The sequence below is a fragment of the Strongylocentrotus purpuratus genome, unplaced genomic scaffold (assembly GCF_000002235.5).
Source record: "Strongylocentrotus purpuratus isolate Spur 01 unplaced genomic scaffold, Spur_5.0 spur5_scaffold_5, whole genome shotgun sequence".
Taxonomy (NCBI): Eukaryota; Metazoa; Echinodermata; class Echinoidea; order Camarodonta; family Strongylocentrotidae; genus Strongylocentrotus; species Strongylocentrotus purpuratus.
In genome coordinates, this window is record NW_022145611.1 from 24,422,720 (window position 1) to 24,438,676 (window position 15,957).

The 15,957-nt window shown below is 35.9% G+C and overlaps 1 protein-coding gene across 1 annotated transcript in view; it reads left to right on the forward strand.

Moving 5' to 3' along the window:
• Positions 1 to 2,860: 2,860 nt before the first annotated feature.
• LOC593057 (cytoplasmic dynein 1 heavy chain 1) overlaps positions 2,861 to 15,957 on the forward strand; it is a 65,452-nt gene continuing 52,355 nt past the window's right edge. The window contains exons 1-16 of the mRNA XM_030998830.1: positions 2,861 to 3,195; positions 7,455 to 7,563; positions 8,037 to 8,210; positions 8,596 to 8,851; positions 9,339 to 9,525; positions 9,880 to 10,100; positions 10,505 to 10,725; positions 11,120 to 11,285; positions 11,588 to 11,896; positions 12,335 to 12,421; positions 12,782 to 12,937; positions 13,240 to 13,377; positions 13,882 to 14,016; positions 14,515 to 14,586; positions 14,988 to 15,071; positions 15,490 to 15,669. Of these exons, the coding sequence (XP_030854690.1) occupies positions 2,970 to 3,195; positions 7,455 to 7,563; positions 8,037 to 8,210; positions 8,596 to 8,851; positions 9,339 to 9,525; positions 9,880 to 10,100; positions 10,505 to 10,725; positions 11,120 to 11,285; positions 11,588 to 11,896; positions 12,335 to 12,421; positions 12,782 to 12,937; positions 13,240 to 13,377; positions 13,882 to 14,016; positions 14,515 to 14,586; positions 14,988 to 15,071; positions 15,490 to 15,669 (2,721 nt within the window). The 5' untranslated portion in view covers positions 2,861 to 2,969. The remainder of the gene's footprint in view (positions 3,196 to 7,454; positions 7,564 to 8,036; positions 8,211 to 8,595; positions 8,852 to 9,338; positions 9,526 to 9,879; positions 10,101 to 10,504; positions 10,726 to 11,119; positions 11,286 to 11,587; positions 11,897 to 12,334; positions 12,422 to 12,781; positions 12,938 to 13,239; positions 13,378 to 13,881; positions 14,017 to 14,514; positions 14,587 to 14,987; positions 15,072 to 15,489; positions 15,670 to 15,957) is intronic.

Genomic DNA, 15,957 nt, shown 5'->3' on the forward strand with positions numbered 1-15,957 from the left:
GCTTGGATTCGCTCTCTTTTTGTCTTTCAGGATTTCGTTGCGGTGTTCCTGCATACATCCATGACTTCTTTGATCTTGTCGACTTCGTTAAGCTATCGTCCATAGACTACGTTAAGCCTCTTCACATCCCACGTTCATGGCACCGATGGCAGAAGTTGAGCATAATGACTAATTTACATAAATGTAGCGTAAGGGTCTAATTTGATCTTGCTCTAGCTAACCCATCTCAGAAAAATTAGAGTTCCATTTTTGGAAGACCTGCGTTCTAAAACTCAGGGGGCAATTTGAATATTCATTATTATTTTGATACACCACGTCACATCTCATCAAGTCTCGTTACCTCTCGTTACCTCTCGTCACCTCTCGTCACCTCTCGTCACCTCTCGTCACCTCTCGTCACGTAACGACACTATCTGTGGTAAGATATACTTACATCTTTATGGTAATATTCCCATGTTAACTAGCTTTTTATAACCAGTTAGACCTAATATTATCAAGATATGATTTAATATTGTAGCATTAATTTACATTATTAATTTGAATGGGAAATTCAAAAAAACGTGCTCTCATGTTTACAGTCAGTGTGGAAATCATTCCTCACCAAATACTGTAATAGAATTAATGGTCTTTTAGAGAATAAATGCATTAATGACGTATTGGTAATATCCCCACATTAAAATATTCAAATCGTATCCTATAATAGTAACTACATATCGATGTGATGAGAAATCGACAAAATGAATAAGAGAAGAAAGAGAAGATGTTTTTAGAGATATGTGTCGTATTGGTACTCTCTTAGCATAGCAATTAAACTAGGTCTATTCATAAACATATGAGAAAATACGGCAAAGAAGAAAAGACTAAATAGAAGGTATTTCTAGAGATATATGTCGTGAAGGCAGGAGTCATATCTATCACATACTTCATTCACTGCACTAGTTTCCTTTAGCACCTATTCCTGGTCAAATCTTTAATAATTTTGTGTTCCATGCTTTACCGAGTATTATGGAATTATGACCTTAAATTGGCATCAGAAGTGTCATTTACTCTATATCTCTTGTGATTCATTCTGAAGAGCTACGAATAGGGACTTTATAAAGTGATAAGATGTGTTGATACATCTTAGATATGACAAAATAGCTTGAACACGCTCTCTTCATGTCTTTCAGGTTCTGCAATGCATTACATCTACATGCATCCAGGACTTCATTCACCTCTACGAACCACCGCGTCGACTTCGTTCAGCTATCGTCCATCGACTGCGTTCGCCTTCTTCACATCCCACATTCACGGCACCAAGGAGGAAGTCGATCATTTTCAAGATCTGGCCCACCACTCTGATATGTGTACATATTTGTACATCGTCAGCAACTCCGAAACGAGCTCAAAGATTTAAGACTCAGTTTAATTATGCCATCTCCCTTGTATCTATTTTGTAATTGTATTTTTTTCTCTGTAAGTTGGACATGATGCAGTACTTGTCGGAAAATATTAGTATCCGTTATCTATAGGTAAGTATATCAGGTATGTAAAAAAAAAAAAGTTTCACTCGAATCATTGTGAAGACAAATATCTATTAAATGTGTTGCATTTTTTGCGAGAGTTCTCATTTTATATAGGTGAAAGAAAGGAGAGGGGATGGAGATCACTAATTTGACTACGCCACACGATGACAGCCACGATGACAAACACGGCGACGGTGTTAATAACGAGGGTGACGTTGGAGCAGCATTGCAATAGGCTGAACTAGAAGCAGTGCCTGAAAGTTGAGCTTCATGTTTCTGCAAGTTATGTTCATTTTAGATTATGATATAAACCTAGTACCTACTTTCATAATTTTATCCTAATTATGTAAATTCAACAGATAGAATTTGTTTATTGTTGATAGGATGAAACATTATTTCAGATGAAATATACCCAAATATTTGAATTATATTATACAATGCGTCCCAGAAAAAAACGAAACTAAGAATTATCGATGTTTTATCATAGCTTAATTACAATTATAATTAATAAATGACACATATTTTTTAAGCTTAAGATTAAAACCAATTTGAAGAGAGGGAACCAAAAAGTCATTTGGCGGACGTCGGTATTTGAATTTCAAAGAGAAAATCACATTGCTAGAAAGTTCAGTTTTTGCCCATTCATATGACACCTCAATCATGAAAAATAAGCAAGAAAAAACAACATTCTGTAAACTAAGGCTTGCATTTTCATAATTTTATTAAACACATTCGTTTTCACTAGCTGCCTGCTTTAGCAACAAAAAGCTTTACAGCTATTCGATGGTGAGTTGGGGCATGATTGTGACCTCGGCATGTTGATACAATATCGGTAAGTACTCTTCGTCGATGCATTTTGAAATTACATATCATGTGGTTAGTGAAAAAGTGTTTCTTCCAATTATGCAATTAAAGAATTTCATTATGACGTCTCCGTGTTGTATGTTAAATCTTTTGGAAATTGAGGGTGCTGCACATTAGCATCACCTGCCCTAGTGGCCTGAAAATATTTACAAGCACTAGAAGATTCTATCACTCAAAAGAGGATCAATTTCTTCCACAGTATTATTAATGGCATTATACCCCTAAAAACCTATTATGATAAATACTTGGGTTGGTGTGTTCGCATTTATTGCTTTTTATCTCATTATTATTTTGCCTCCATTTTTTGGGTTGAAATTTCGATTATTGATGAGATAATTGTGTAGGTCTAGTATTTACTTCATAAATTACAGCGAGATGACAAAAAATATGCGAAAAAAGTTTGCAGTGTTCATGTTTTAGAGACACCATAGCTTCCGTTTCTCATTGATTTTGGGGGAAATTCGTCGGCTAGTCTTCTACATGTATAATTCATTGATCGGTCTTTCTGTGTGTTGCCTATGTGGAAGGGAACAACTAGAAATCGACATCTTCTCATTAAATTGATGTTTTAGCTGTTATTATAACAGATGCTTCGGCATCATGGCTGATAACAGCGACACAGAAAGTCAAAGCTCTCAGGCTGTCGCGGATGTGACAGTTTTGATTGATTATTTGCGTAAAATCGTACCTTTGTTGTTGGAAGATGGAGAGCCGTCTGCTGCTTTGGACAACGCCCTTGCGCACAGAGTGCACCAGGAATACATGAAAAAGTTCCTGTCAGATGTTCAGTCTCCAAGTCTACTGATTGCGAGAAGTGTAACAAAAGGTAAAATATAAACAAATAAAGTCAGTTAATAATGTGATAAAGTCTTCTTTAATCTTATCAAATTTTAAAACTATTCAGCTAAAAAATATATTCGAACTTTAGATCAGATTGGGCTTTGTTTTTGTGACAATGAAAAATTGTGTTGAGACATTGTGCTGTGGCTGTGCAGTCCGACAGTGGAGTGAATATGGAGTCTAGTCTGATTTGCAACATGGGGGTTGTGGTTGGGGCTTGATCGTATCGGAAGATGGGAGCATCACCCTCGCACCTTTGATCGGTATCGGCAAAGAGTATCGGTTCAACATTTTTCGGCATTTTAATTTTTTTTTTTTTTTTACTGTTGTACGAAGCTGAAGGGGTGACCAAAGTTCGCAGAGATTTTAAAGAGTGTGATATTCGATCTATAATTTCTCATATTCTAAACAATTTTATTAAGTTCAATTATTACCAAATGGAAGGCAAAGTTTTTGTCTAAAAATTGGTTCAACTAGAAAAATTATTGTCAAAGGATCCCAGAGATATCGCAATCTAATAATTTGATGTCAGATCCGCGTGAACGCTGCAACTTAAATAGTCATAAAAACAACAAGACATTACTTCGCGCACGGGGGTTTATAGCTGATTTATCGAAAAATGTGATCCATCAAAAATAAGGTAATATCATGATTTGCAAGGCAAAATATATTATACAATCAATTGGTACCACTTTTTACTTGCAATTTTGAGGATATCTGCTCTCAAAATGAAGATTCCCAGACCGGCTTTATCTGTAAGTTAATAACGGATGCAAATGACTGCAAAATTTGCTGATCTTTTCTCAATATTTTCATAACTTTGTCCCTGGGTAATTTTGTGTTCCTCTTTCCATTCATGATATCAAATTTTTCGAAATCTTACCGATTTTTTGAGATAGCGAACTTAGGTCACGCGCGAACTATGGTCACACCACCATACTTGAAATTTTGAGCACTCTAATACCTTAATTCACTCATACCTTGAATAATTTTCTCAATTGAAGTACAAAGTCCATGTTTAAAACTATTTTCATGCCATTAAATATCAAAAATTGAAAAAATGATCAGAAGAAAAAAAAAACTGAAATTGTTCAAGTTTTGGGCCATCCAAAACATGCAAAGCTTGGGAGTATTTTGTCATTTGGAGTTGTTGACTACCATGTTTGTTGATATGAAGCGCCTTTTCATGATTTTGAAATTGATAATATTAGTCTAAGAGAGGAGGCAAAACATGCTATCCGCCATCTTTTGGTAGCCCAAAACTTGAACTTGAAAATTTTCAGCATTAAAAAAATATTTTTTAAAGCCAATTTTTCAATCATTTCCATTGATCGGTGATCAAATTTTTAAATCTGATTTCTGCTGATTGGCCAACGATTGGCCCCTGATCATTGGTTACAGCCATATACAGGGTTAGTGGTGGGGCACCCTTGTATTTTGATTTTACCAAAAAAAGGGGAGTACTGTTGCAAAAGCTTCTTTTATTAATATTTTCCATAATGATTGATTATTGTCAACATGTGTTTTGAAAGATTGATGTCACCCTATATGTTATGAAAGATTGATGTTCGGACACAACATCAGTGGGGATGGCAGTGTAAAATGATGCTGTGTTTATGTGTGTTGCTAAGATTTATAAGATCATCTTTAACAATTGATACATTTATATAACAAAATGTATAATTACAACTAATAGTTTGTTAAATAAAGAGAAATTGAAAAGGGAAAGATACATAAAAAGATGATAAAAAAGAAAATAGAGCCTCAATAACTTTTAGGTTTCATACTCTGATATACATGTAATTTGATTGTCAAATTTATCTAGTTTAATTATTGACAAAAGAATAGACCTCTCTTACATGTATTGTAACTTTAGTTCTGATAGATTATAACGCTTAATTGCAAGAAACTAATCCTTTTTAAACAAGATGTAATTTCAATAAAAGAACCAAAGAATCATTAATCCAGTGAATGAAAAAGCCCTGATAAATATCTACATGAACACCCAACAATGCACAATAACCATTATATTCATATTTGTACATGTAATTGTGATTCAGAAGTTTATGAAAGTTTATTTCATGAAAACTAAGTATAATTACATTCATCAGAGTGGCTTGTTTTATTATCTCTAAAGACACCCATGATTTGTGTAATGCTATGTTTATAAATTGATATTGCTGAGTAGATGCTGAGTAAGTAAATTGCAAAATTTTGCTGAAAATATGCAAACTTCTTGTTTACTACATAATGCAAATCCCCTACTTCTTTGAAATCATAATGCATTTGAAAGAAAAAACGTCTGACAAGCTAATTTTCTGTATTTGTCCTTTGTGGCTAAATCCTAAATCCTTCATTAAATAATTTGCTTTTTGTTAAAAGGGATTCAATGTATGCAGCATATTATTCACTTGCTACATGTCTTTCGAACTGAACACTGAATTATTGGACATGAACCAAACACACAATTTAACCGGCTAACCACAATGATTATTCACTTTTCAAAAGTTCATGACTGTTAACTAAATGTAGACACAGTGGCAGTCTATCGAGCTTATAATGGCCTAAGTAACATACATGTACCCCTCTCTCTTTGTTGACATATGAAATGAATAAATCTACAGTAATATTGAAAATGTAATTAAATGATAAGAATGGAACATGTAAAACCCTACTTCACATAATGTTCATGTATAGCGGTTGTACTGATCATGGAAAATTGCTAATGAAGTAGATCAATATTTAATGGACTGTTTCCTTTTGTTATGACTCATGGTTGGTCCATGACGCTAGTTAACATGTATGATACATGTAGGTGTAGTACTACTCCTCTCCCTCTATTCCCACACGTTTCAATTACAGTCATAATCTTTGGGGTGGTTTAGTTTATTTGTGTTAGATTCACTTTACGTTTCATTAGGGAATTATAGCAATTCAAGCTCTAAACAAAATGTAGATCTCCTTAATTATTTTTTCAGTTGGGAACCATTTTTATCTCGCCTGCGTAGCAAAACGCGAGACATAGGTGCCGCTTTTTGTTGTAGCATCATTATCGAAAACTTAACCTAAGGTTAAGTTTTTGAATTTTTGATATAATTTTGAAAGTATAAGTTCTTAGTCAATGAAACTTGGACTATAGGGTTATCAAGTCTCCCCAATCATGTGAGTAGAATTTCAGGTCACTAAGTTAAGGTCAAAGGTCATTTAAGGTCAACAAACTTAGACTTTGTTGTGGCATCAACATCAAGATTTTCAAAATGCTTCTTCTTCGTTATTTTTCAACCGATTTTGATTCTGATTGTTTCATATGATAGGGCTAGGAGGGGGATTTATATTTTCTACACAGAATCGTGAAATTCATTATCTATGCTAATTTATGCAAATTTATTCGAAATCACAAAAAAGGCTTCTTCTCCTTCATTTCTCGACCGATTTTGATTTGGTTTGCTTTATATCTTAGAGCTAACTTTGGTACCCTAAACTTCTGCACAGAATTTTGAAATTGTTCTCCATTAATTAATTATGGTAATTTATGCAAATTTATTCCAAAAATAACAAAAATTGCTTCTTTTCCCTCATTTCTTGACCGATTTTGATTTGGTTTGCCTTATCTGGTAGAGCTAAATTTGGAACACTAAACTTCTACCCAGAATTGTGAGATTTTGCTCGATTGATTATTTATGGTACTTTATGCAAATGAAATGAAATTATGTCCCTTCCAGGGCATCAAATTTTTATTTTTTGACCAGTTCAAAAGTGTACCACATAAAATTTACAATATTTGTTGTTGCGAGATGCGGATGAGCGCTACGTCAATGACGTTCTGATTTATTATATTGAATTGTGTTATGCAGGCGAGACCGCCGAGAGCGTTTCCCTTGTTTCCACTATATCTTCATGACATATGTTGATTGAAATAAGGAGAACACCTGAATATAAATATGTTATTCCTGAATTATTAAATGTACGATCTAGGTTAAAACTTAATAAAAAATTTCTTGTAAATAAAAATCAGTAAATTACTTAATGTTTATTGAAAAATAAAAAGTGAATGTTAGCCCCTATTAAATGTGATTTTTAATTGTGGTTTTAAGAATGAAATATGACTTGTGCATCAACCACATAATTTCAAAGCTGTGTGTAAACACTGTTAGTGTGAAAAAAAAAAGTAATTTTTTTTTTCCATCTTCACAAAACCACAAATTTCTTCTATTTAAATCAATTTTCTGATATTTGCTATTACAGATGAAGAGGAAGAGGAGAACACAGACTCTCCTGATGCTCCAGGAGACGAACCAGAGGTCACCTACACTGTTGGTGTTGAGGTTCAATTCTACAACAGCAAGATGGCAAGGTAAACATGTCATGTAGGAATGCAAGAAGGTGACAAGCTTTGTGATTAGTTCATGAAGGCAAAGATTCCTTCAGTAATACATTGAATATATATGCCAAAGATTGTCTGTTTACTTCCACCATTTAGGTAGTATTTAAACAAAAAGCAGAGATAAGTTTAACAATGTATTTTCGTAAGTAGAATGCAAGTACAGCTTTTCTGATGAGATTTTTTATTGAAGGGTCAGTATCTCTTACATGGGCTTGCCAAGATTTCAGATTATGACATTAAACACCGCCAAGCGAAAGATAGTGTATGTACATGTATTGATGTATAGTATGCAATAAATGGAGAATAATTTGATTTGTTAAAATAGAAAAATCTAGAAATGCTCTTCATCAATGTATAGGAAATTGTCAAAAGATTTGTTTATTTCCATGTTGATGCTTTGATGTTCAAATACATCTGACCATATTTTGTCTATATGTGTTTAGTTTGGTGTTCCTGAAGAAGGGGCTCATCATTGATGCAGACAAGTGTATCTCAAGCCAGCTCCGTGTCATCAACCTGAGTGAGGGCTCTCCCTTTGAGACACTCCACGCCTATGTCAGCACAGCAGTTGCACCCTACTTCAAGTCCTATGTGAGAGCATCTGGAAAAGTTGACAGGTTGGTCACAACAAACAGTAATTTGTGTAAATAAAGATTTTGAAAGATCTTGAAAGATCTGAACCTGTCAAGTGTAGATCAACATTTTTTTTACATATCCATCATTAAAAAAAATTGAACATTTTGCAAACATATAATATGGCAGGTTGAATGATCCTAATATGATGAATAATAATTACATTTATATAGTACTTTCCACGTGGATAAATAATTAAATGATTAATCACTTAAACATTCAATAAATCTCCTAAGAGATCAAATCTATTACTATATGAAATTTAAATCTTGTAATTGTATCCATCTGTTTGAAATAATTTAAAGTTAAAAAAATGAAGAATACAGTGAATTCATGCATTGCATCTTTCATGTCCATTTTAAATGATAGGGATGGAGATAAGATGGCTCCCTCTGTGGAGAAAAAGATCGCCGAGCTCGAGATGGGTCTCCTCCATCTCCAGCAGAACATTGACATTCCCGATGTCACCCTACCCATCAATCCGGTAGTTTCTACCATGATCAGGAAGTGTGGAGATGAGGGTCGCAAGCCAAAGGTCATCGACTTTGCTGACAAGGCCGAGGATTCCACCTTCCTCAACACCCTACAGCATGGAGTCAACCGATGGATCAGGGAAATACAGAAGGTGACATGCTGAATAAAGTTTATCCATGCAGCAGGAGACAAATATTGCTGTAACATTTTACTTGAATGTTTGTATATGTATATAGTGATTTTAGTGTTTGTATTGTGTTAATAAAAATAAATTGAGGAAGCAATGTGACTTGGAGACTGACAGCCCTGGGCTGATACCGAGTCAGTGTCTTTCTATCCTTAGGTTAGGTCAGTCAAATAGGACCAAGATTTAGGTACTCTCAAACTTACCTCCAGGTATATGCTTGCATAGTCAACAGTCACATGAAATAAGCACAATCAAGCTACCAAGAACATAATAGTGGATGCAAATAACATTTGGTATCAAGATGGATCTGCTTGAAGCTTAATAGGCATTTATGAACAAAATGTATAATCGACTATGGCCCTACAGAAGGATTCCATTATAGAAAAATAATTTCATCATGTCTTGTTGAATGGCATCCAAAGAACATTATCACCCTTATTACATTGCACAGGTCACTAAATTGGACAGAGACCCAGCCTCAGGCACTGCCCTGCAGGAGATCAGCTTCTGGCTCAACCTGGAGCGTGCCCTGCTCAAGATCCAGGAGAAAAGAGAGAGTCCAGAAGTGGCCCTGACCTTAGACATCCTAAAGCATGGCAAGCGCTTCCACGCTACTGTCAGTTTTGACACAGACACTGGTAAGTTATCCTCTCATCATGACATAAAATTATGATTTTTGCTTCTATTTGCTTCAAAATCTGACTGCATTGAAATGAATATTTGCCATTGTGGCAATTTATGGGGAAGTTGTTCTGTTGAGTTATATTACATCACCAACATCACAGTCTTTGCCATAATCATCATCGTCACCCACACAACTACCATCATCACTGTTGCTACCATCATAATCATCGTCATAATCATCAACATTATCAACTTACGCTTGGCCTCATGGAGGTTCTGTCATCTTTAATTTATCGTTGTTTTCATGTATTCAATTAATTAAATTGTATGATTTGATGTAATTACCTTTATTTCTCTCCCACCACCAGGCCTGAAGCAAGCTCTTGCCACAGTTGCCAACTACAGTCCCCTGATGAAGGACTTTCCCCTCAATGACCTCCTGTCCGCCACTGAGCTGGACCGCATCCGCCAAGCCTTGGTGGCTATCTTCCTCCACTTGCGCAAGATCCGTAACACCAAGTACCCCATCCAGCGTGCACTTCGTCTGGTTGAAGCCATCTCTAGAGACCTTAGCTCTCAGCTGCTGAAGGTAGGTCCTTACTTCCTACCCTCTGATTTTTAAGTGAAATTAATGTAAAATTATGATTCAGGTACCACTTGATATATATTTGGACTATTTGTTGGATACCTGTTTTTTTTTAATACATTAAACTGTATGTCATGCACTGAAACTTAATCAATTATTTGTAAGTATATGTACTAGAACCCCTATTCAATGGATACAGTTAAAGTGGTCACTATAAATAGACGCACTGTATTTGGAATAGGCCTCTGTAACAGATTTTGTAATTCAAAGTGGATGCCTCCGGGTAAAGATTATGCATATAATATGAGAAGTAACTTTGAAATTCCATTGATAACCATCCCCCCCCTCCCCCCACCCCCTCCCCCCACCCCCTCCCCCCACCCCCTCCCCCTTCTTCTTAATCACAGGTCCTTGGTACTCGTCGTCTGATGCACATCAGCCACGAGGAGTTTGAGAAGGTGATGAATGCTTGTTTTGAGGTGTTCGGCAGGTGGGACGATGAGTACGAGAAGCTACAATCACTCCTGAGGGACATCGTCAAGAAGAAGAGAGAGGACAGTCTGAAGATGGTGTGGAGGGTCAACCCAGCTCACAAGAAGCTCCAGAATAGACTTGAACAGATGAGGAAGTAAGTGAGATTGAGTGGGAGAGATGCGGGTGGATGGGGACATGTACGGATAATAATAAAATGGGAAGGATCAAGAGACCTACATTTTCAAGAGGATATGAGTGTTTAAGGGTTGTAAGCATTTATTGAGAGTAGAGTCATTCTCGACACATTTGCATGGGTCATTTCAGCAGAAGCAGAAAAGTTTTAAAAAATGCTTACTATGTTGACACTCTTTGAGTCTTTTGTGTTTTTGAAGGAAGATTACTATTTTCAATTTTTAAAGAAGTATTTTCAAAACATTTCCTTTTCTCTGAAATTAAGAAACAACAACACACAGTGTACTGATAATCTTGTTAAGTATATGTTTACTTATAGTATCTAATCATTGTGCACTTTTCGTTTTATGCTCCAGGTTCCGTCGCCAACATGAGCAGCTACGAGCAGTGATTGTCCGTGTGTTGCGCCCAGCTGTCACTGCTCAGGTGCCCAGCAGCCCTGGGGCTACCCCAAGCGAGGAACCATCCCAGGCTAAACTCAATGAACTCATGATGGATTCTGCTGATGCCAATGCCATAGAGGTAAGATGATCAGGGCCATTGATACAGAGACTTGTGATTTATTTGTATCAATCATAAGTACTGATCAGTGAGAATCCAATCCAAAAATCTATTCCCTTTATATTATGAGAAGGGGTCTTTTTCCATTTCACAAGATGCGGATTCTGTTAATAGCAATGAAGTGCTTATGTCTATTTTAGATAAAATTGAATGCATTGTGTAAAGGAAAAAAAAGTTAGCTGAAATATTTTGATTTGTTTTGGTTTAATTAGATTCATGTATTTGTTCTTGAATTTGAATTTCATCTTTTTATCCATATATAGGAAGTGAACCTGGCCTACGAGAATGTGAAGGAAGTGGATGGTCTGGATGTTAGCAAGGAAGGAGCGGAAGCATGGGAGGCTGCCATGAAGCGATACGACGAGCGAATCGACCGTGTCGAGACCCGTATCACAGCTCGTCTCCGTGACCAGCTTGGCACAGCTAAGAACGCCAACGAGATGTTCCGCATCTTTTCTCGCTTCAATGCCCTGTTTGTTCGCCCTCACATCCGCGGTGCCATCAGGGAATACCAGACCCAGCTCATTCAGAGGGTCAAAGATGACATTGAGTCCCTGCATGACAAGTTTAAGGTTTGTTAGCACTATCGTTTATGACCTGTGCTCTTCTGCTCTTTTGCAAGTCTGTCTTACATGTTAATTTCTGTGTGGCTTGTAGGATACATGTACATGTATATTTAAATATTAAGATATGTTTCTACTCCAAGACTACATGTTGCATAATGGTAGAAACAAAATATCTTTGGCTGATATATATGTATATTAAACATATAATAGTTTGATAGAAATATTCATATAAAGTCTGTAAGGTCAGGGCTCACTGTTAATGCTTTATCAATGACTAGAGAGAGTGTTTGGCTACTGTACGAATTCAGTAACTTCTTGTGTGTGGGGTTTTATTTTCAGATATATAGTGCTGTATTGAATACATTGGGTTTGAGAATTTATTCTTAAAATGCTATCTGAATATGTATTGATGAATTCAGAATATATTGTTGTGTTCTTTTACAGGTGCAATACCCCCAGAGCAAGGCATGCAAGATGAGCAAAGTGAGAGATCTACCACCCGTTTCTGGATCCATCATCTGGGCAAGACAGGTAAATCATATAGATATCTTTGTGTCATCAGACTGGTGCTTATCTGTAGAGGTGGTATATTCCTGACCTGAAGATTGATTTTCCTCAATATCTGTCTGAAGGATTTTTATGAATATTGTAACTGCAAGGTAAACTGAAATTTATGGCCTACCGGTAGATAGAAATTATCCATGCTCTAGAAACATCCACTTCTGTGCATCTGCTCCATGTGACAACCAACTTGAGATAACATTTTCACACTTGGAGGACGCATAAGAGTAATATCTTATATTGGATTCTTCAAAATAGATCAAGATATTAATGTTAGAAAATATGGGCAATTGATCACTTACCATTAAATTGTATTATCTTATTTGATAGATTGACCGCCAGCTTGGAGCCTACATGCACCGTGTCGAGGATGTCCTTGGCAAAGGATGGGAGAACCATGTAGAGGGTCAGCGATTGAAGGCTGATGGTGATAGCTTTAGGGCCAAGCTGGACACACAAGAGCTCTTTGATGAATGGTCTAGAAAGGTATGTTTTCACTCTAACTAGCCTCTTGGTTGGTACAAGGATGTTATTTGGAATGTACTATTTAATTAGACCATTTAAGATTAGATATTTGTTGTGTTTCAACGTTAAATATATGTCAGAAGATTTTGATTTTGTCATTGTTTAAGGATATATTTTGCAAGGACCTGCATATTGAGAACTCCTATCCATTGCTTCATATTTGCTTGTGAGCATACACGTTAAAGATGTATATAAAATACTCTTTTCTTTTTAATTGTAACAGTATTGTTGATTGCAAAATATATGCCTTTCCTTTCTTCCAGGTCCAAATGCGCCAGCTGGGTGTATCCGGTAGGATCTTCACCATTGAGAGCATCAGGGCCAGGATCGGAGCCAAGGCTGCTAACGCACTCAGACTCAAAGTCAACTTCCTACCAGACATCATCACTCTCTCCAAAGAGGTGAGAACTTGATAATAAAGACTTGGTGAAAGGATAATGATGTGGCGTTTTCCACAATTACCAGATATCTGTTATTCCCCAGATGTGATCATGTATGCTTCTGTCTGAAACTGTGATGATATTTGTGCAGTAAGGAACAGTTGTTTGTTGTGAGCAAGGAACATTTAAAGACCTGATCAGGTTCCTTTCTTCTTATCTCTCTCTATTAATAAATATCCTGATACACATTCCCCACATTCATGCAGTTTGTTTTAACCATCTGAATTATAAATTTGTGTTGCTGCTACGGATTAAGATTTAGGTTTCCTGTCATTCAATTGGGAATATTACTCTAAAGTAATTGTATTGGCATCTCCATTCTCCAAAGTAGCCAGTTCCTATAATTTTCTTCATTTTGTATGCAATTTATCACCAATTCCACTGAAAGTTTTTTTTTTTGGGTGTACATGATGGTACCTTCCACTCCAGTAATCTTCATACATTTCTGAACTTATTCTTTTACAGGTGCGCAACCTAAAATGGATGGGATTCCGTGTCCCTCTGGCTATCATCAACAAAGCCCACCAGGCTAACCAACTCTACCCCTTCGCCATCTCCCTCATTGAGAGTGTACGCACGTACGAGCGCACCAATGAGAAGGTAATCAAAGCCTTACAGTCTACATTACGTTTATTATTCAGCTTCTTCCTTTGTGTCATTGATACTGTGTATAAAGAGACAACCAATGTATAATTTTTGTTGTACACTGTTCTTCATAGAAGTATTTACAGTTTTTAGATAATGGTCTTTTTCTTTATGTTTAATTAAACCCTTCAATTAAAACTCAAAAATTGTTTGGGAGAATTTACTGTTAGAGGGTGTTGCACAGTGACGCCTTCAAAGAAAACTATAAATATCTTTGTGGTTTAAACAAATTCTAGGATTGTTTGCATGTTAGAGGGAATATAATAAGTAACATTTCATACAAAAATTACAGTTTTTTCATCAACCTTCCAACAATATTACCGATTCACTTTAGTACTGGAAGCTGTATCTTTTGAAGCAAAGCATTGTAATTTGTATTTTCTTCTAATTCATTTGTATGACTCTACATTCTTGTGTTTATTGATATACTTACAATGTTATGTATATTCAAAGGTTGAGGAGCGCTTTTCCATCACCCTCTTGGTGGCTGGTTTGAAGAAGGACGTCCAAGGACTCGTCTCAGAGGTATGGAATCATAAATGCAATATTTATCATCATATGAAAAATCTAAAGTTTCTCAGTTTTTTATGATTCTTAGAATGTGTTAAAAACTTTCTGGGGTAAATGTTGTCATTGTAGGATATATATATCCAGTTCCTCATTAGTTGTATTGTACTTTGCATCTATTGATGTCTTGCCTATCTGGCTAAGAAGGTGTGAATGGTTGTACTGCCAATATGTTAACTCGTGTTTCTCTATTTTAATGCAGAAGGAATATAGAATCTACAATTATTCATGTACAAATATCACATTTAAATCTATTGTTTTATTGTGGCATTAGGACATAAATCAACGAGTTAAAAATTTATTATAATGTAACAGTCACGATCATCATTTTGATTTATTTCTGTTTCTTTACCATGAAGGGATCTCATCTTGCATGGGAATCTTACAAGCTAGACAACTATGTGCAGAAGCTGTCTGAGGCTGTCTTCAACTACCAGGAGAAGGTAATATCAACTTTTGCATATTGTCTAAAGAAGTTTTGTCTCCCACTTACTGTTGCATTCTGTAGTATGCAGATTATTTGTTACATGTTTGCTTCCTCTTGTTAATGACGATAGTTATATGAATATTTCCAAAAATTAACTTATCTTTATCATTTTCTTATAATTGTTTACACCTAATGAACATTCAATGTCTGGAGTTTGCCAATAGCTGCTGTTGTACTGTAAATTAATCCCAAATTCCATATTGTTATTTTAATGATACAGGTATACCATAAACTTTTCCATATTTAGGAAACATAGATCAATTCTAATTTATTGTCTATACCATCAAAGGGTTTTATTTAATGCATCTCATGCTCCTCTGTGATAATCAAAGATACAATACTTTGATGATGTAATGTTAACATTCCTTTGTTAGGTGGACGACCTGCTAGTGATTGAGGAGAGAATCGATGATGAGGTCCATGCTCTTGACACCTGCCAGTACGCCCCCATCATCCTGGCCGAGATCTTGAGTAAAGTCCAGAAGGCAGTCGATGATCTCAGTCTTCACTCTTACTCCAACCTGCCACAATGGGTGGCCAAGCTTGATCAAGAGGTATGTTTGTCTACAGTACAGACATACTTTGTACTATTATCGTGTCAACCCTAAAGTATTCAAATAGTGGCATTTCAAATTGCAATATTTACAAATCTATGGAAGACCCCTAGCAAATATGAGCTGAGTAAAGAATGTTCTCAGTATAAAATTGAGATAATGTAATGAGTCTAAACTGGAAGTCTTTTATTCAAAGGAAGTTTGTTATGTCAGTGTTAATTAGGCAATTAGACATTACAGCTGTAGGGTTGCTGGCTATTTAGCGGTGTGAAAATTTCAATACAAAAA